Source organism: Vigna radiata, chromosome 8 (genome assembly GCF_000741045.1).
Source record: "Vigna radiata var. radiata cultivar VC1973A chromosome 8, Vradiata_ver6, whole genome shotgun sequence".
Classification (NCBI taxonomy): Eukaryota; Viridiplantae; Streptophyta; class Magnoliopsida; order Fabales; family Fabaceae; genus Vigna; species Vigna radiata.
In genome coordinates, this window is record NC_028358.1 from 38,484,396 (window position 1) to 38,504,748 (window position 20,353).

The 20,353-nt window shown below is 31.1% G+C and overlaps 1 protein-coding gene and 1 long non-coding RNA gene across 4 annotated transcripts in view; one reads left to right on the forward strand and one right to left on the reverse strand.

Annotated features, from left to right (window-relative positions):
- Positions 1–1,844: 1,844 nt before the first annotated feature.
- On the reverse strand, positions 1,845–15,389 carry LOC106772218. 3 transcript variants are annotated; one of them, XM_014658464.2, is made up of 13 exons: positions 14,953–15,389; positions 14,218–14,731; positions 9,829–10,154; positions 9,634–9,726; positions 9,403–9,493; positions 7,415–7,508; positions 6,507–6,604; positions 6,128–6,197; positions 5,476–5,579; positions 3,783–3,899; positions 3,013–3,089; positions 2,701–2,745; positions 1,845–2,623 (listed from the first exon to the last, which is right to left on the reverse strand). In XM_014658464.2, the coding sequence occupies exons 2-13, from the start codon at positions 14,548–14,550 to the stop codon at positions 2,110–2,112; spliced, it is 1,962 nt and encodes a 653-aa protein (XP_014513950.1). In that variant the 5' UTR covers positions 14,551–14,731; positions 14,953–15,389; the 3' UTR covers positions 1,845–2,109. The 3 variants fall into 3 exon arrangements, with proteins under 3 accessions (XP_014513950.1, XP_022641198.1, XP_022641199.1); XM_022785477.1 differs by having other exon boundaries at positions 14,218–14,749; XM_022785478.1 differs by lacking the exon at positions 14,953–15,389 and having other exon boundaries at positions 14,219–14,323.
- A 3,505-nt stretch (positions 15,390–18,894) lies between these two features.
- LOC111242359 overlaps positions 18,895–20,353 on the forward strand; it is a 2,175-nt gene continuing 716 nt past the window's right edge. Inside the window, exons 1-2 of the long non-coding RNA XR_002669234.1 lie at positions 18,895–19,148; positions 19,310–19,371. This is a non-coding gene — a long non-coding RNA (uncharacterized LOC111242359). The remainder of the gene's footprint in view (positions 19,149–19,309; positions 19,372–20,353) is intronic.

The window sequence follows — 20,353 nt, forward strand, 5'->3', positions numbered from 1 at the left end:
AAATGAAACCACCTTAACAGTCTCTCCTTCTGTTATATTTATAATGTGAAAGGTAATTAAGAAAATACAGTAACAGAATATCTTGCTTGCTGAGCATGGCATCTAAAACAATTTCAATGTGTTTATGTTGAGAATGCGAGAGAAACCTGAAATTACGCTTGATATGCTGTCTAAGCCACAAAAACAGAAGAAAATTACGTGGGAATAATGTCTTGCGAATTAGGTGGATAGTTAACTTCATTGGTGCTGCAGTTCATCACATAATTTATGGCTTTTTCATCACTTTGGCTAATGTGTTACTCTCATGCTATCAGTTTTTTTCTATATACCTACACACCAACAACACGCATCTTTTAACATTTCATCATCATCTCTTTCAATATGGATTAACTTTATCCTAATCTTTATTAGGCAAACATATTATATATCCTACAATGTTATATAGCATGCATATAAATGGTATTTTAATATATTTGTTTATACTATCTTCATGAAAATTAGTATGACTCGTAATTCTATCCAGTATGTTCAAATATCTTAGGTTAAGGTTTCCAAAATTTCTTCTATTTGTCCAAGAACGATTATAGGAATTGTGGATCCTCTCTCACTTGATAGAACAGAATCTTATGAACAAGCTAGCAAAGTTTAAAAATAGAAGCATTATTTAAAATGTTCATATAATTTATAATAAGATGTGGCAATTACGATGAGAACTATTCAGCAAACAAATATGTACATAGATAATGGAATAAAATTTGCAGAGGAAACATGGGCTGCGATGCAAGGATGATACATATTATGCTCATCCAGTTGTCGCCATATAGGATCTATGTATATACTATGGCTGAGATCAAATCGTATAGCATCTGCGATTTCTTGAAAGTGAGCATTTTATACGTACAGAACAGAAGAATCTCTGCCATGTCCCAACTATGACTGGAATTATGTCTGGGCATTAGCTTGTTTGGCATCAGGTTCTTATGTTCTTAGGTTCTTGGAGCATTTTTGGATTGGATTGGATGCAATTTCTCATTTTATTTTTGGCTATTTCTTCTTCAACTTCCGTACCTTCTTTTCATATCTCCATTAGGTTATGTAAGTTAAAATATAATTTTAGAGGATAGATTTCAAAAGTCTTCACGAAAAATAAAATAATTTTATAATATATATATATATATATATATATATATATATATATATATATATATATATATATATATAAATATATATATATATATATAAATCTTATACATGTATAAACTTAAAGTTCAACTCTTAACATATATATAATGAAAGGAAATAATCTATTACAATATTTAAATTTGTAGGATCCGGTTAAGTTTAAAATATAACTTTCATTCCTTCTTTTCATACTTACGTAACATAAAATTGTAGAATCTAAAGCATGATTATGTAACTTTAAATTTATCTGTGATATATTTTCTCCATTACATTATAGAATTATGTGTTTTAAAGAATGCAGTTTCGAATGTTATTGCAAAGATATATTAATAATTTTCTATATTGTATGAGAGTAAAGAAAATATGGAAAACCCTTTATTTCTTTGGAAGTGGAGATAAGAATGACTGGGGTGTCAATAGGAAACATATTATGTATCAGTATTTAATTAGATAAAAGAAAAAAGATATTTTTTATATTTATTTGTGTTCTGTTTATGCAAGAAATATCTATAACCCTATCTATAAATATTTGCTTAGAAAGCTCCCTTCCCTTCATCTGCTATTGCCTTCTCTATATTCTTAAGTTAGTTGATTCTGTGATGTTTCTTATATGTGTGTGTGTATATATATACACAGACAAAAGATTGAGAGAAGAGAAAATATATAGAAGAACAATTATTATATGATCATGTAATCTGTACATATACATCTAATGAAAAACGGTGACCCCCTTTGTCCCCGCTCCATAATCATCTACAACAATCTCAAAAAGACTATGGCTCACATCATAGCACTCTTGCCAAGGAAATCAACAAACATTTCTCATGGCTCACAAGAAACATAGGGGAGCACTTAAGTTGAAGAAGGCAATAGGCTCATTTAATTCAAGCATGCCCTCTGGCTTAAAGACCAATATATGCCACACAACTATGAACTTCCAATGTTATCCACCCTATCAATGACATCTAAGGCCTTCATTCGATGATTATCAAAGTCAATGACAGGAACAGAAGGTAGCCTCCTTGTTGAGAATATATCATTTTTGCTTTCACTGATTGGGGAGTGACTGCTACTCTTGCTTAGCCTATGCTGTTTGCTCAACCTGGTCTTGGTAGTGTCAAATTCTTGGCTCTTACTAATGCCCGGTGTTAGCTTCCTCTTGCTGACATCTCGGAGCATTTGTTGATCTTCAACTGTTAGCATGGGAGAAGAACAGGTTTTATGCGTAAATAACTGCCCTGTCTTTTGGGTAGGAGAACGGATTGGTGATTTAACTGGGGACCTTATTCCTCCATTTCCAACTCTTACTTGGCTGACAAGATGATGAAGCCAGATAACAAGTTCAAGTATATAAGCTTCTGTCTTGTCTTTGTCAGCATGGTGTAGTGTTTCAATTCTCAACAAATCGGTCTGGCCGGCGGGTTTCCGGTTGATCTCAGACCTATACAAGCTGACATTAGAAAAAATAGGTAGAACATACAAACATAAAAGGAATAGAATCCAGCTATCTGTCCTCACCCAGTATTTGCCCATTCTCCAACCCATCCAAAGCCATGATGAGCTCTGAATTAATCCAAGGTGAAAAGGAGATAGTTAAATTTGAGAGCAGAACATGTAGTAGAACATAATTTATTAAGGCTAATGCCTAATAGTAACACGGTTAAAGCAATAGTGTATTTTGAAAGGGCGTCCCAAATTGCTATTAAAAAATAGAATGATGAGCATTGTTATTTAATGATCATAATGGAAAAAAAACTTTAAACAGATTTGTTGTACCAAATGCAGTACTAGGACATCTAGGAATTGCTTAGTAGGGATTAGCAAATATACTTCGTTGTGTTTGCAGCAATAGGGACAAGCCACTGCAATATTTTCTCCATTTCAGCTTTGATTTGTGGGACAGTAAGCTGCAAGAATGTTTTAGATTTAGATTCAAAGTTTGGTCACAATCAATATTGGGAATGTAGTATAAGCTTTAATAGTAACAACTCTTTCAGCAGAGATAAATTCAATAAAAATCATTAAAAGATGGAACTGGTAAAGTCATTAACAAGCACTTAATAAATTTAAATTAAAACCTTTCTCGTCAAGTATGGGTTACAAGAAAATTGAAAATTATGAAGTAAACGTTAAGTTTTTTAAAGGCAAAAATTTTGAGTCAATCATTACGTGGAATATATTAAGAGAATATTAGAAAGAAAAACTAAATATTAATTTAATAAGTGCTCACAGTTGCAAAAGCATAGACCAGCATGTAAGTTTGAAGTACATATAACAAGAAAACATTGCTTGACACATACAACAAAAATCAGTATTGAGTTCTTCCCCTTGTTTAAGTCAATTAAATTCTTCCATGCATACGACTTATATAAAAAGAGGGAGAATGGATTTATATATTCAAAATATATTAACATGCGAGAATAGTGCATTTTATACTCTTAATAAATTAAATGATCTTACTTAGAAGAAAGTGAGATAAAAATTCCAATTAGATTCAAACTTTCTAAATGAAAAATTAAAGGGGCACATCAATAATTAATCAAGTATTTATGGTATGGATACCCAGCTAATAAAATGTATGATGGGAATGGAATATGCACCTCTTCTTTAACCTGAAATGACTGTAACCTTGAGCGCAATGCTGATTTTACATTAGGCGGAAGCCCCTGATATAAGGCATCCCTTGTATTAGGAGGCACAGAACTTGATCGAGACACCTGGTTAAATTAAAATGTAAACTCAGGGCTACATTCCTAATAGTAGTGCTATCATTTTTTTTTAGAAACAAATAATAGTGCAGTTGTGACCATTTGTGTCTCTCTAACACCTTGAGTAGCATTATATATATAAAACTATAACACATCCTTTTCGCCTTATAGAGTTGGTGCCATTTTTCTATTCAATAAAATATATGAAACGATTAAAAAGACGGCCATAATCTTTCCATGATGTATGTTCTTTATCCTGATCAGTCCTAATAATATCAGAATCACAGTAGTCAGAATCATAATGCCCAAAAAATTTAAGCCAGCCCAAAAATGAAGATACACTTGTACTACATTGTCACTTCACTAGACAAGTTTTAGAATGGATCAAACTTAATGAACAGAGGACCAGCAGACAGAAGAGGCAAAAAAGAAGACAGCAAACGGACTCTAGAACCTCGAGATTTGGACACAAAATCTCAAGCATTTTATTTTTGCTTAATTTTTTTCCTTGCATGTCAGATGTCACTCGTTTATTGGAGCATGGCTACTCCTTAAGTAAATCATGATCTTATTCGTGCAAATCGTGCAAATATAAGAAAGGACTTTTGTGTTCATCTTACTTCTCAAGAGAAGTAGGTAACACGCAAAACAAGAAATGAAAAAGAATTGCATCTCCTGTTTGACAGGCTTTCCTGGTGTGTGTATCAAAAGAAACTAGAAGTGGCCAATCAATTTTGATCAACTTTTAAAGTTTCCTAATAATGGACAAGCTTAACTTAAAATATTCAAAAGAAACAAATTTTATTAACTGCTTTTAGTTATTAAAACTTCACTTGGATAGACAAATGATCAGAACCCAGATAGCCATAGAATCAAACTGACTTTAAAATGAGGTAGGAAAACCCAAAATGTTCCTACAGTATCCAACTGATCAGTTTCTTTTTACATTAGAGAGGTAGTGGTCTTCCTTTTGGTAACATTTTTTTTAATAAAGTGAACACAATAACAGATTAGGCCAAATAACAGAAGTCATTAAAGAGTTCAGAAAATAGGAATTTTGCAATATATAAAATTTCTTGTATTAATAATGATTGAGTTATACTAAAGTATTTATAAAATCAGATACCTTGAGCTGCAAGATTGTCAATTTAGTTCTAACTGTCTACAACAAACTCCAGCTGTCCTACTAGAATTACAGGTGGCTCAATGCTAAGAATAGTCTAATACTAATTATACTAACAGTCATTCATACCATTATGACAAATATGGAGAGAGGAGAAAACGAGAGAACTGTTTCATTTCATGAAAATAATATAAAAAGATAAGTTGAAAGAACCAATGCTATCACCATATCCCCAACATTATCATGAATAGGAAGCTGAGTTTGAGGTGATTTTTTTTAACACACTATTATGCTTGTTTGAGACCTGTGTAAATGCATTACATCCCTTCTATTCTTTCCTTCTCCAATTTTGTTATTAACAATAATATTTTACAGCCAACAAAGACAAAGAAAGATAATTGAACTTCCAAGACCATGGCAAATAGTAGAGATTATGTAATTTAAGTAGAATCCTAAACTCACAAGAGTGTCAATTTGAGTGATAATGTTCGCATAATGCAGAGCAAGACCCGCAGATCCCAACTTCTTGTGGTTACTTTGAGAATCTTTGGCTTGCTTATCAGTATCTGCAAGGAGGAAGGGGTATAAAACAAATGTTTTATTTACCTGGTATTTTAGCAATGGCAATGGATAGTCTACATTTTGTCAGTAAAATGAAAGGAGGAGAAACTAAATTGAGCGGGACTATGAACAAAATAGGTCAGGACAAGGTGAACAGATCAGAAAATTCATTCACAAAAAATATGGGACAAGTTAAAAAGAAATTATGAGAATCATTATTATTGCATCAAATTGATGCACACAACTTCACATCAAACCATTGAAAGCACATAAGCTTTGCAACTATAACCATACAAATAAATGGGCCATTTTGCCCTTGTTGAATACCATATCTAGACTATAGGTCAATGCTATAGCAAAGAGTTTCTTTCGTCAATAAATCAAATACTCTTCCTACAAATAAAACTCCAGCAAGTTTGACAAATACATGACTGGGAAATAAATAGATGTCAGGTCCACCCTAACTAATTTGTCCATACTCGGAACAAAATTAAAGAATATCACAAACTTAGCTAAACACAATAAAAAATACTGGGAATTCTTGAAAACGTACCAGAACTACCAAATGCTTCATGGATCTCCAAGTATAGAAAATGGACGATGTCTACAAGCTTTTCCATCACCTGCAAATACAACAATTAGAATTTATACTTGTATGATAAGAAAAATGCTCAAGAAAAGGAGGCTGAAAGAATTGGAAAAGTAAATTTTATTAGGAAAAAAGAGGAACAAAAGGGGGAAATGAATGTAGTTAAACTGAAACAACAACAAAATTCAGTAAAAATAATTCAAGGATTTCAGAGAAAGCACATTTCAGATGCCCAATCATCAATACTACAAAACTAAACAAATACAGAATACTAAATCTAAGATAACCTTCTATTATAATAATCGATTTCACCTAAAATATTTGTAGAAATAACACTGTTTACCTCTTCTAAAATCTTGGACCATAATGATTTTTTCTTCAGATTTCTTACATGCTTCTTTTGACTCTTCAGTTCTGCTCTTAAAATTGCAAGGCTGTCTCCTACACAGTTTGTAATCATTGATCACTAAAAAATATGAGTATTATTGTGATAAGAAAGACAAACATAGTTATAACAACAAGAGAAATATGACTTGGAGGTAAATGAACTAAGATGTCACACACAGCATACAAGCTCAGTAGTTAAGATGGAGAAGAGCATCAGAGGTTATTTGTGACAACAGAGTACCAACCAAACTAAAAAGAAAGCTTTCTCATATTGTTATATGGTAGTGAATGTTAGGTTTTAAAGAGATATCACGAGAAAAAGGTGAGAGCCGCACAAATGAATACGTTAAGATGAATGTGTAGCCACACAAAAGACAATACAAAATAATTTTAATATTGTATATGAGGTGATATTGGCTGGATACAAATTGAGAAAGAAATGGAGAAAATTGGTTAAGCTAGTTTGAATACAAGCAAAGAATGCCACTAGAGGATGAATCGACATATATTTTAGTCAAAACTACTGTAAACAAGACATTGACTCAGAAACAAATAATTTTTCAAATTCTCAATACAAGAACATGGAATTTGTTTTAGCCCATATGTTAATTCATTATTTCCTTTTTTTTATTTTTTTCAGATTTAATTACACTTGCTTCCTCACTATATGTAATGTAACTACTGCAGTTTTCCTTATTTGTACTTGAAGTAATCATGGTTCTGGGATAGCCTTTATAACCAAATCTGTATACATCGTAACTTGCATTGTACAGTTTTCAATTATCAGAAATAATATTGATTTTTTGTCATGTCTCAAAGAGTATTTAATGACAGTTGGATAAATAAATCCATGCCAACATGTACCTCTTTGTGTGGCATTTGAATTGTCCTCTTCTTGAAGCTTGCGCCGATAATCTTGATCAAATCTATCTAAAGCATGCAACTCATGATATAATTCCTGCACTCAAAGAAAAAGGTCTAACTAAATTAAGTCAAGTTAACAAAATCAGTTGTGCAGCATAAAGAAATAAGAACCAACTTTCCTTTCGGATGTCTATTTTTTCTCTTATTTCACAAAGTAAAGGGAGGAGATGAATTGGAATCAGATCATGACTCATTTTTCAATTAAAAAAAGAAGAAACCTCGAACCCTTCTTTGCTCTCCAAGTTATTATCGTTCTGCTTTTCTTTATTGTTTTCTGTTTTGTTCTTTAGTTGATGAATTCAACCCTCCCCTTCATAATTTTTCTCTTGGTCTTGTGAATTTCTTTCCTTCTCAAAAGAATATAATAAAAATGATCTTCAAGAAGCTTACATTGCTTTATTATTGACTCTGATGTCTCACATGCATATAACTAAAATATATGTATATATATGCATGTGTATATGTGTGTGTATGATAAAAAAGGAATGCAAATAATTCAAAAATATTAAATTGACAAGCTATTTACCCACACATGAAAATTTGATATCCAACTAGTAACACAGATGTTGCTTGTGTTTGTTGAGTTCAAAGTTGAAAATTAAAATGAAAAGGTAATAAATGCCACATTAATCTAGCTAAAGGTATGTAAAATTGTCAAACCTTAGTTAGCTAAAGGTATGTAAAATTGTCAAAGGTTAGTTTTTAAGGATAATTTCTTACAAAAAAAGTCTAATATAACATTAATTACTCTTCTGTCAATTATAACCTTACTCTTCACCTAATCTTTAATTATAAGCTTTTATTGTAATGTGAAATAAAAAAGTTCATAATTATTTTATTAAGATCTACAAAATTATCGTGTTTCTTGATTTCTACAAAAGAACCTTAAATAATTGACAAAATAAAACGGGGGAATATTTATCTCATACTACTTAACCACTATATAACTTAATTATTCATGATTACCTATATCAAACCTTTTTTTCATAATTAAACAAGAATGTTTGGAAATCAAGCTTAACTTAAATTATACAAGTGTTAAAAAATTGTTCATAGGTTTCTTAATATGCATAACATGACAGATGAAAGAAAGTAGCAATTTCATTGAGAAACAATCCGTAAATTCAAGACAGTAAAAACCAGAAAGCACAGGAAAAATGTCCATCTAAGTACCTCTCAATCTAAATGTGCAAATGTATAACCTGTTAATACACATTCTTTCTTATAATAAGTGCAATAACATAGATAGCTAAGATTAAAGTTTCAGATATAAAGTGGAAATATAATAGACAGTAAATTATCAATCTCTGAAATGAAAGTTTATATCTAATTAAAAATGGACGGTGACAGTGAATCTCTTAAATAAGATACCTTTACACAACATGGCTGCAGCATAAAACAAAAGTGAATTCAACTAATAACATGCAATTACCAAGCAATTGAGACGGCTTTATTTTCTTCATATGAATGTAGTTTTGTTTTAAGTGATATTCTTGGCAAAGGGAATGAGGGTGATAAGAGAATTTCAAACTACAACAGAGGTTTGTTTGAATAAAATTCTTCACAAACACTTTTAAAAGAAATAAATAAATTAAAAAGTGAAATAAATCTCTCTGCGAGCTATTATATAATAGCTTCTCCAAAATATGTTTTTATACTCTTGCATAGCTTAATTTAAGTTTATGGAGAAGTTTATTTCATTTTTTTTTTCTTGCTTTCTTCTCCTAAAAGTGTTAACAGGGAAGCTTACTCAAAGAGGCCCCAAAACACAGTTTCCCATTAGTTTTGTGCAAACTGTATGTTGAACACATTCCTTAGATACAATACTCAAATACACACTTTGGCAAAGATATAAAGTGTTAGGAGTTCAGCATACAAATCCGAAGATGACAAGGATATGCACTGTTCCTTTTAACAGGCTTACTCACAGCTGTATATTGAACAAAGGTCATTAGTTGTTGCATCACAATTTCTGCCTCCTCTTTCAATTGTTTTTGTGGTGTGAGCTCTGAACATAACCTAAACATCAACAAAGGCAAAGAAAACCATAACAAACACAATGTTAGATGTTACAAGAAAATATATAAATAAAGACTAAATCCATTCAGCTATATTTGTTCTTAAGAAATATAAGATTAAATCAATTTAACTACAATTACTTCTCAAAATAGCGATCTAGGTTGTGCCACTGAGGATCTTTACAACGATTTCCAAATCGCACAACTTCTCCTGAAAATATTTTCAACTCTTCTCTGTCAAAAAAGAATAAGAAAGTGAAAACTTTAAGAAAATAAGTTCCAAACTAGAGTAAGAGTTCTACTGTGTTGATCATGAAAATATCCATTATAGTCTACCTCTTGTCTGCTGCAGCAATTCTTAGGAGTTCATCCATATCTCTGGATATCAAATTTTTCACTCCTTCAGATGGCAGAACCACCTCTTTTAAATGTCTGATGTTCTCTTTTGAAAGAGATTGCATCAGATTGGCACCCTTAACAATTGTGTTTGCAACTTCGAAGGCCAAAATTGAAATTTTATTTCCTTTTGTTGACACACCAGACGTAAAACCACTACTGAGATTCAAATTTGTCATACTACTACCTAGCGTGTCCAAAACTTCTACTGCCTTGCCAAGCCCAGCTGTACCAGCTCTTCCTAAAAGTGAACTCACTTCTGATACCTGTAATACACCAAAAGATAAGACAAAAAGCCAATCTAATCCCTTGTTTGCATATATGGGAAGCCTTAAAGACCTGAAAATGGGGAAGGGGGAGAGAAAGGAAATGGTAAAGAATATAGATCCAATCGAACCCATGAGATAAGAACAAGCTCTTCTTTAAGACCAATGTTTGGCACCATGGAGGTATTAGCTCATTAGAAAAATGGAGTCTAATTAATATAATTAAAAGCACAACATATGTAAGCACTTCTCTGTAAACTCACATATCTTGTAGTACAAACTCCAGCCTTCTTATGACAAAGAATTATCTAGACATCTAACCACACAATATCGATTAGCACCTTCCTGTTGCACCTTCCAATCAATTGGCTGACATTCACTATAACTCTCCTCCCTATAAACCTCACAATGTGTTGCCAAGCTGGGACTCTTGCACATCCAGAGTCCAGCATGAAGGGGAATATTGCAGCTGAAATTTGTTATTATTTTCTACAATTCATAGATTGCTTATGCATTATTTGTAGTGGGACACTTGTCACACATCCCTCCCATTCTCTCCCTTGTTTGTTAGGACACTTGGCACACATCCTTGTTATTCTCTTTCTTGTTGGTTAGGTACAGTTTTCTATACAGCACCTTGTACTGATCTTTTATGCAATGAGAATGCATGAAATCATTTCATAAGTATCTCCAATGCTCACTGTAGGTTCAAATGTGATTCGGTTTTACCTTCGCTTTGATACACTAAATTTTGTTGTCTTGGCCTTAGCTAGTGATGAATTTTAATCACATTTCCAGAGAAAGATAAAAGAGAATTTGTATTAATGTTAAATGAATACAAAAGTGACTGAGTCTCTAATTTACAGGCCTATAAGGAGTCAGTCAAAACTCCTAACAGATACTGCTCAATACAAAATACAAAAGAGAAGCGTATTCTCTTAAACTCTGAAGAAAATTCACTGAACCAATTTAGAGAATTAAATACACAAAATAATGAGAAATATCCCGTTAATAATTAAAATTGGCATAGTTTTGTAAATATTGGAATTTTTTATGGATATTGTTTTACGTAAATACACACTATACTTCGTGAAAAATTGCAGAAAAATGTGGAATACGCTCCCATTGCCCAGCAGCAGTCTTGTCACTGCAGGGTGAGGAGTTCAACTTGGCACAAACTATACGTATGAGAGATGAGAGATGAGAGAAAAATTAAATCACATAGATTGAGTATCAAACTACAAGAGGAGATAACTGGAGTGAGATTGAGAGAAGTGGTAGATACTAAGAGTGACCTTCGTTCCCATGATGATATAACAAGATGCAGAATCAGTCATGCAATGAAGGTCCAGTGGTGTTTGCAAAAAGAGATTTGCAAATGGGTAGGCAAGGATTTGGTAAATGAGAAGAGATTTTAGGGATTTTGGAACCTGGTCAAACACAAACCAGCCTTTTTTACTTGCTCTGCCTAGCTGGGGACCAACGATCCCACAATTGCACATGGAATGTCGGAATCCAGCTCCAACCTTACTCCTTGGCAATCCCAACAACAATTCAGCTTGCCAAGGCATGTCCGATTGGCAGATCATATGATCCTATGAGGTAAATCACGATTTTAATAACAATGGTACAGATGACTTGGGATCACTGGAAAATTTTCGCCATGTCAGTTGGATTAAAAACTATAAGGTTGGTTTTACAGGAATTCCAAGCATGGAACTGCTTTATGTGGTAGAAATTGGAGATGCAGTCTGCCCGAAAATCAATATGTTGTCACTCTGCAAATTTGGCGGCTCTTTAGTGAATTTCATCAGTGTATACTATCAGGAGCTCTGACCTAATAGCTTAAGCTTTTTGGAGAGATAATCTTGATATTGTATCAAAGCGTCAATAGACAAGACCTCACAGGTTTGATGCTTGATGCTACTATTCTAAATAAATTTGAATTGGCATGTTAGCNTTAATACAATTGTATGAATTTATATAATTAGCTCACCCTTGCCTTTGTTGTTTGTGTTTATGTATGTTGTTTGATTCCCTGTTGCGATGATCATCATTCTTGGATGTGAGTAGAGGAGAATGACGTCTCCGTTGAGAACGCTTTGGAAGAGAACCACGACACTGCTGCTACTTAGTTCCTTAGGATTTTTTTTTTTAAACTGTTAAATTCTATTTGAACTCTGATGTATTTTGACAAACTTTAGTATCTTCCCACGTGTTTTAAATTTCTTCTAAATTTCCTGGATTACTGTATATAATCTATGGTGACGTCTTGATTTTTGTATACATGTATGTTATAAAATAAAGATGTCACAGTATGAATAAAAAATTATAAAAAATAATTTGTCACACTATTTTATAAAGTAAAGATTATTGGTTTCTAAATATTCATTATGAATAAAAAAATTATAATTACTCATTATCTATATATACATAATTATCTATAAATACATACAAGATAATGTTTATCATTATCGGTATCAGTGGAAATATGTGTATATGTATTTATTTTTACATTATGATGACAAAAGTTATTTTTTTATTTATTATTATTAAAACAAAAATAGTATTAGATTTTAAATGAAATATGTTCATATAAAATGATTTTAAAATAAATAATTTTACCGTGGATAATTTTTATTATATATAATTGAGTTTTAAAAGATTAACTATAAATTTTAAAGGATAAAATAATAAAATAAGATATATTAATAATATAAAATTGAAAATAACACGTGTATACTAATGTAAAATCTTTAAAAAGTATAAATATGTAAACAATTACATTTTTAGAAAGTTTGTTGTATCTAAATAATCTCATTATATATAAGATGACATTTATAATCACATATATATCTGTATTTTTGTTTTTATATGATTAATAAGCGGGTGAGTTTAAATAAGATTTATTTTGAATTAAATTTGTTTTAAAAGTGAGTTTTAATTCATTCAGCTTAAGATATGAACAAGAAATTATTCTTTTAACACATTTAAATTTTTTACATTTTTTACATTATAGGTAGGAGATAGAGACTGAATCTTTATCTTTTTTTCTTTTCTGTTGAGTAATACTTATTTAAGTTTTCTGTTTTTCTCCTTTTTGGAAGGATGTCGCTTTCTGTTTTTCTCCTTTTTGAAAGCATGTCGCCAACCTTCGTTCCCATGATGATATAACAAGATTCAGAATCAGTCATGCAATGCATTTTGGAACCTGGTCAAACACAAACCAGCCTTTTATACTTGCTCAGCCTTGCTAGGGACCAAAGATCCCACAATTGCACATGGTTCGATTGGCAGATCACATGATCCTATGAGGTAAATCACGATTTTAATAACAATGGTACAGATTCACCCTAAAATCAGTAAGATGATTTACACCTCACTTATATATTATAGATATATTATAGATAGAAATTGCCCGAAAATCAATATGTTGTCACTCTGCAAATTTGGCGGCTCTTTAGTGAATTTCATCAGTGTATACTATCAGGAGCTCTGACCTAATAGCTTAAGCTTTTTGGAGAGATAATCTTGATATTGTATCAAAGCGTCAATAGACAAGACCTCACAGGTTTGATGCTTGATGCTACTATTCTAAATAAATTTGAATTGGCATGTTAGCAAGGCAAAAAAAAAATGCCTGAGTTCCCACAGAATTGGTTAAGCTTTTGGGAGACTTTTATCTTTGTCAGAGTGAAGTACGTAAGTTTTTAAGGGTATACATTTTAGCTAAATATGCTTTGAGATTTTGGTTCATGGCTCCACCTAAGTGCTCTACCCATGGCTTTTTCAAGAGAGTTTCCGTTTCTAATCTGAAGACAGTTTGTTTTCTTTCTCTGAATAGTATCTTGTCCCCCCAACTGTACCTCCCCTCTTTTCACTCTAATGAAATAGCTTTTTCTATTATAAAACTTCTTGTTTTTCCTTCATATTCACACAAAAAAAAAACAGCTTTCCAGCCAGAGGCATCTTTGCAGCATATTGATTATAAGAACTTCCAAATACAAAATAAGCTAATCCAACCTAGAAGAATAAAAAGATCAAACATGAGAAAGGTACTCAACTTAACAGCAGCTTGTTTGGACTTAGATTTATGCGATAAAACCCTGGACAGGCGAGGAATCCCATCATTGATATCATCTGCCATTGACCCATACGAAACATTTTCCAATCCAGTAAAAGAAAACGACTCTCGTTGATGTTTATCCAAGTCGTCATCATCAGGAAGCGCATTTGAATTGCTATCTATACTTCTGGGAGGTCCAATAGACTGATAAGCCATTCCAGCTTCACTATTAGCATGACCATTAGTATGCCTCGAGCTTCCACTGAGTGCATTATCCACAGCTACACCATCAACAGTGCCTTTCCATGACCTCGAGCAAATACCACCCATATTATGTCTAATTGCTTGTCACTCTATAGTTTTCTTCTCTGTACACAATGTCCATACAACACACCCTATAACTCAAACAAAACTTCAACACAGAGCCTTCAATTCACAGGAATGGTATAATCAAGGCACAAAATTTGATGATACCAATTTTGATCACCCTTACTGCTCCACTCCATCAACTCTGTTCAAGTCACAAAATCTTTTCTAAATTAGAGAAATAAATTAAAAATCCATAAAATCTAACATAGTAAAAAAAATAAATCCAGAGGAAAACAGGAGAGACCCAATTAACTAATTAGAGAGAGAAAAACGGAACACCCCAACCCATGAATCAAAGCTATTCTACAGAAACCCAATAGAGTAGAGGATCAAATAAAGGTAATCGACAGGGTAGAGAGATACCAGAAGAAGAGATCTGTGAGAAGTGGCAAGTGTGCCATTCTGAGAGGAAGAGAAAGCAAAAGGGGTGCAAGAGAAGGTGAATGGCAATGGAGGGTCAAAGGGATCCAAGAGAAGCAAAGAGAAGTTGAGTGAGCTTTTTTTTGCCCTCTCTCTCTCTCTCTCCCCCTCTGTTTCACATACACAGAGTCCTCTGCCCCCGAAGTGAAACAGGAGCAGCTGGCACACGCAACACAAAGGCACAGAGGCAGACTCAGTGAATCAGCTATTCTCTCTCTATCTTTCTCTCTCCACTCTGCTGTGTTGTTCCATTTTCAGCGATGGTCAAAACGCAGAGTTCACACACGCATCACAACACAGCACAACCCCACTAACTGTTGTTTTGTTTTATTTTGACCGTGGGTGAAAATGAACATCAAAATGTTCTCCCAACTACCAATGAAACGCATCCTTTCATGGGGTTCCCTTCGTCTTTTTCACTGCCTTCCTCTCTCTTAATGACAACAATCACCTTTGTGTAATAAAAACATTTTTCTTGTCAAACCTGAAATTTCTCATTTCATTCCAAGATGCAGAAAACACAACATTCTCCACTTCCCAAATCAAATTACATTACACGTGTAACAAGTTTGAATCAAAAACCTATCAGAAAAAAAAAAAACATGTTTTTACAGAAAAAAAAGAAAAAACATGTCAAATGTTACTAGCTAGTGATGTTGAGGGTAATGAAGCGATAGGGAACGGTATTTATATGTTGACTTTATTGCATGTATATAGATGGAAATCATATTTCATTACATAGAAACCATCGATGAAACAATATTAGATCAACTCCTGATAGTTAAAATATACTCTATTAATTGAAATAAAATATACTAACAAAAAAGAAAAATATACTAAAATATTTATTAATTCTGCATTAAAATTATATCAATGTGCTATTAAAAAGTTCAGTTATTTTTAATTTATTTCTATATGATATTAAAGCTTGTCTCCACATGTTATATTAACTTATGTACGTTACCTATGTATAAAAGGTACGAAAATTAAATATTTTTTCAAAATTTGATTAAAAAATGAGTATATAATTTTTTATATAGAAATAAATAATTGTAATAAAGATATAAATTTAATTATATTAATGTGGATTTTCCATCAGAATAATTATAGTGACTTTATATATTATTATGTTTTTATATAAAATATTCAATTAATTGAAAAGTGGTATAGTTGTATTTTATAATTTAAATATTAATAAAATTTACTAATTATTAGCATGTTTCTAAACTTAAGAAGCATGCATTATCAGAAAAAAAAAAGTTTGTATATATTGCCTATTGATAGAAGATTACTTTTGATCTTTTTTTTAAAATAATTATAAAAGTAAGCAGATATATTACATACGAATATTGGCAAGTTAAATAACACCATAGGAGATTTTTACATTATTTATTCATGTTCTATTAATGTTTTCTTTTTAATGTTAGATGTTCATACAGTTTTGGAATATTCCCATGGTTATACTACGACCCTTTTTTTTTATAACATAAATATTAATTACTTACATGTAAAATATTCATTTATACGTTATGCACGTATTTTTTAGTTAGAAATCTTAATATGTTTTCATGAAAAAAAAATTATATTATATAGTGGTATTTGTCTTCCGTAAGCTATACGTTAATAATTTATCTATACGTTACAAATCTTTACTTTAGTTTTCATCTTCTACCTTTCTTTCATTTTAAATAAATCTTCAAATGTTATTGTTGTTAAAGTTAAGTTTAATTTATTGTTATATGATAAAACAGCGTAAATAATTTGATCTAAATAGAAAAACAGCTATACTTTTTTTAACCTAATCCAAAACGCTGCAACTTAATCTTGGATTTTTTTTCGTATGTCACTCATTTTTACTTTTTTTCGTATAAGTTTGGTTTGGTTTTCCATACAAAACAAAGGACAATCGAAATGGTTAAACTTTGAGCTGGTTAAGCTCTCAGTTGTCTTAAACAATGACGTTAAATTTTCTGAAATTCCAACGTATTAAAGCAACTTGTTCGATACTTTGTTGTTGTTGAAATTTCAAAGAAATTTCTTAAGCATCAATGAAAAACAAAACAAAGAAAAATTATTTCTTGCCATGGCTTCAGATTCTTCCTTGTCACATGAATATATACCACTGATTTAGAAGTTTCAAAACTTGTCTGAACTTGTTATTCAAACAGATTGTTTTAAATAGTATGGCAATTTTTCAATAAACAGAAGTTTTCCAAAATGGTTTGTAGTTCTTTATATAGTTAAAAGAAACTGCATGAACTCACAAGGAAACCCCTGAAAGCATTGCGGTTGGTCAACTTAGAAAATGCAAACAAACAAGCAACTGTATAAAATAAGGATAATGATACTTTGACACTCAAATTCTAACAAATTTTTGATACTGGACACGTGTCATAAGTCAATTGGTTCGTGTGTTTAATGTTTAAAAAAATTGAAGCACACGGACCAATTGGCTTATGACACGTGTCTGATGTCAAAAATTTGTTAAAATTTTGGTGTCAAAGTATCTTTATCCATAAAATAAAGCAGGGAAAGAAATGATAGAAAGAAAGTAGATTTTATGGCATGGAAATTGGAGGTGGAGGTAAAGGATATGTTTGTGGGCCTGAACCGGGTGGAGGAGGTGGGCTTGCTCCAATACCCAACTTTCTCATCCATCTCGATATATTTCAACCAAATTTAATTACTATATTTACAAATCCTTTTATATTACACTGTGCATTTATACATCTCAAAAGTATTAAAGGAAAAAAATATATTTATATTATTATATATCTCAACTTTTAAGTTATCTGAAACTTTGAATGTAAGAAACAATAAAAACAATATCATAATAAAATTTCATAAAAATATTTTATATTTTTACGAAGGAATCATTATAAAAATTACTACCATTAAAAGTAGAGTTACCACTAATGATAGAGAAAAGAGAAAAGATGAAGCTATTTTAAGAGCAACTTAAAAAGGTTACTTTCTATCTTTATTTGTAGTTTTCTTTTAATTTAAGTATCTAATTAGAAATTAATCTTTGTCCATTAGATTAAATGAAATGCAGGTGAAAAATCCTAATAAGAATCCTAAAAGTAAATATTTAAATGTTAAATTAAGAATAAATAAATTGATATTTTCAAAATATTTTCTATTTTTCATTTAAGTTCTTAATTTTAATTAATAATATGTTTTCAAATTTATAAAAAAATTGCATAGTTAATTATGAGATTATCAATTTTAATTTTAGTGGAAGCATCATAGATGTAGTATATATGATCATTTCATGACTGATTGGTTAACCTGTCTATTTTTTATAAATAAATATTTCAACAAAAAGAAAATTTCAAAATTACGACAGAGTATTGGAGTAAAAATATAATTTATTTATTTATTGTCTTATTTAAATGTATTTATCGTCAGAATTTCTTTCTTGTCAAATACGTTTATTCGTATTAGGTGTAAATTTTATTTTACATTTCATTGAGCCTTTTGGGTTGAAATCTTCTTTCATTATTCTCTAAACACTATCGTCGGCTTTAACTTTTTGGTTTACTTTTGCCTATATATGTTTAGCATTGAAAAATTTGTTGTTTCTTGTTTTATTAACTTTATTGATGATATTTTCCCTTAAGAAAAACCCTTCTATTTTCATTATTGATAATTGTTAATTGTGGCATTTTATGTGATTGTATTATTTGGGTATTTTTTGAAGTACATAAAAAAAAATGTCTTGTGTTCCAACTTTTTGGAATACATTGGGCTAATTTTGACTGCAATGTCATTACAATAAATTTTTTAAATAACAATTGGATTTAGAGATAAAAAATAATTTTTCACACTAATTTATAAAATAAAGATCATTGGTATGTGTAAGGGCCTCAGAAAAATAAATAAGTCATTGGTCTAATAAGGACAGCAGGCCCACTCGAATTGGTCACATGGCCTTGGGGTCCCTTTCCCCATTCAAATTTTCATTCCTCATTTCTCTTCTCTCTCTAAAAAGAACCCTTGTGCCCTAATCAGAATTTTCTCTGTCTTCTCTCTAGGATTCCAGCGAATTCCACCGATTGAATCCTAAATTAGTGGTGCTTCCTTGTTCCTAGAGTCAAGAGCTACGAAACCATCTGATTGGTTTCTTGTTTCTTCGGGTAAGAAAATTTCCCTTTTTTTTTTTTCACTGTTCTTAACCTAGGGCAAACCAATTTTTCTGGTTGCATGTACTTTCCACGTTTCACTTTTCTGTCCATATTGTTCCAGCTCTAAAAAGTTTATTCTATCACCAAATTGGTGATTTATATGTTTTGTCCAGTGAGCGCAGTGTCAAGGTCACCGTTGGGAGCATTCTCTAAATTTTGATTTTTAGCTTTCCAGGTAAGGAGAGCTAACTATATAAGTATTTTGTTGTTCTGATTAATTCCTGAATTTATGAGAAAATATGTTGAATTGCGTTTGTACACTGGTTAACTCTGTTTTGATGCTCTATGCATGTTAAATTTAACTTATATTTAATTGTCTCTGTTTTAAGTATTTGGTCTTGGAATGTTCTGAACCTTTGGTTCATTCTCTATGTTTGATTGTGATTGTTATAATCTGCATGGAATTGTGTTGCTGAACTGAATTTCATTGAATTGATGATCCTGGGAATGATTCTGTTTGTATATTGGTTATGATGTGCTATGAAGGAAATTGATGAATCTGGTTGCTGGTAAGTTGGGGATACTGATTTGATGGGAAATATGGGTTGAGTGTAGCCTCAGGTTTTGTGAGAGGGATGTATAACTTCGGAAAAAATATAGAGCTCTTAGGCTAGTTATATAACCAGCAAAGAAATTGGATAGTGAGGTGAGGTTAGGAGCAAGCATTCTATAAAAATGAATAATTTAACAAATAATTTCATAATTAAGGAAACATTGTTTTGAAATAAGTATTATTTAATTACGTAGGTTGAATTATATTAATATAATATAGTTACGTATAATATTATAACAGTACGTATGTTATTATATTTTATTAATATAATATAGTTTTATATATAATAATAGGTTGTATAATATAATTATATAATATTATAATATGAATGTGGTTTAATATAAATTAAAAATGTTTTTCTAATGGTTTAATAGAAAATTTATAATAGAAGTATAGTTTAATATAACTATTATAATATAGTTGAAAGAAACATGGTTTTATATCTGTACAGGATCTAGGTATTGGAAATAAATTGTAAAAGATTATGGAATTGATTAACTTAGATTAATTTAGGGAATGATTATTTTAAAATTTGTGATTGATGAGTAAGGTATTGTTGAGATTATGTATATGTTGATTGTGATAATATATATATATATATATA

What these genes read in the sequence shown, in the direction of transcription:
- LOC106772218 (XM_014658464.2), bottom strand. Translation starts at nt 14,550, where the DNA reads ATGGGTGGTATTTGCTCGAGGTCATGGAAAGGCACTGTTGATGGTGTA. An exon ending in ATTGCTGCAGCAGACAAGAG is followed by an intron (nt 9,727 to 9,828) that starts GTAGACTATAAT and finishes CTTTTTTGACAG; the next exon opens with AGAAGAGTTGAAAATATTTT. An exon ending in CCTTTGTTCAATATACAGCT is followed by an intron (nt 7,509 to 9,402) that starts GTGAGTAAGCCT and finishes CTTTGAGTGCAG; the next exon opens with GAATTATATCATGAGTTGCA.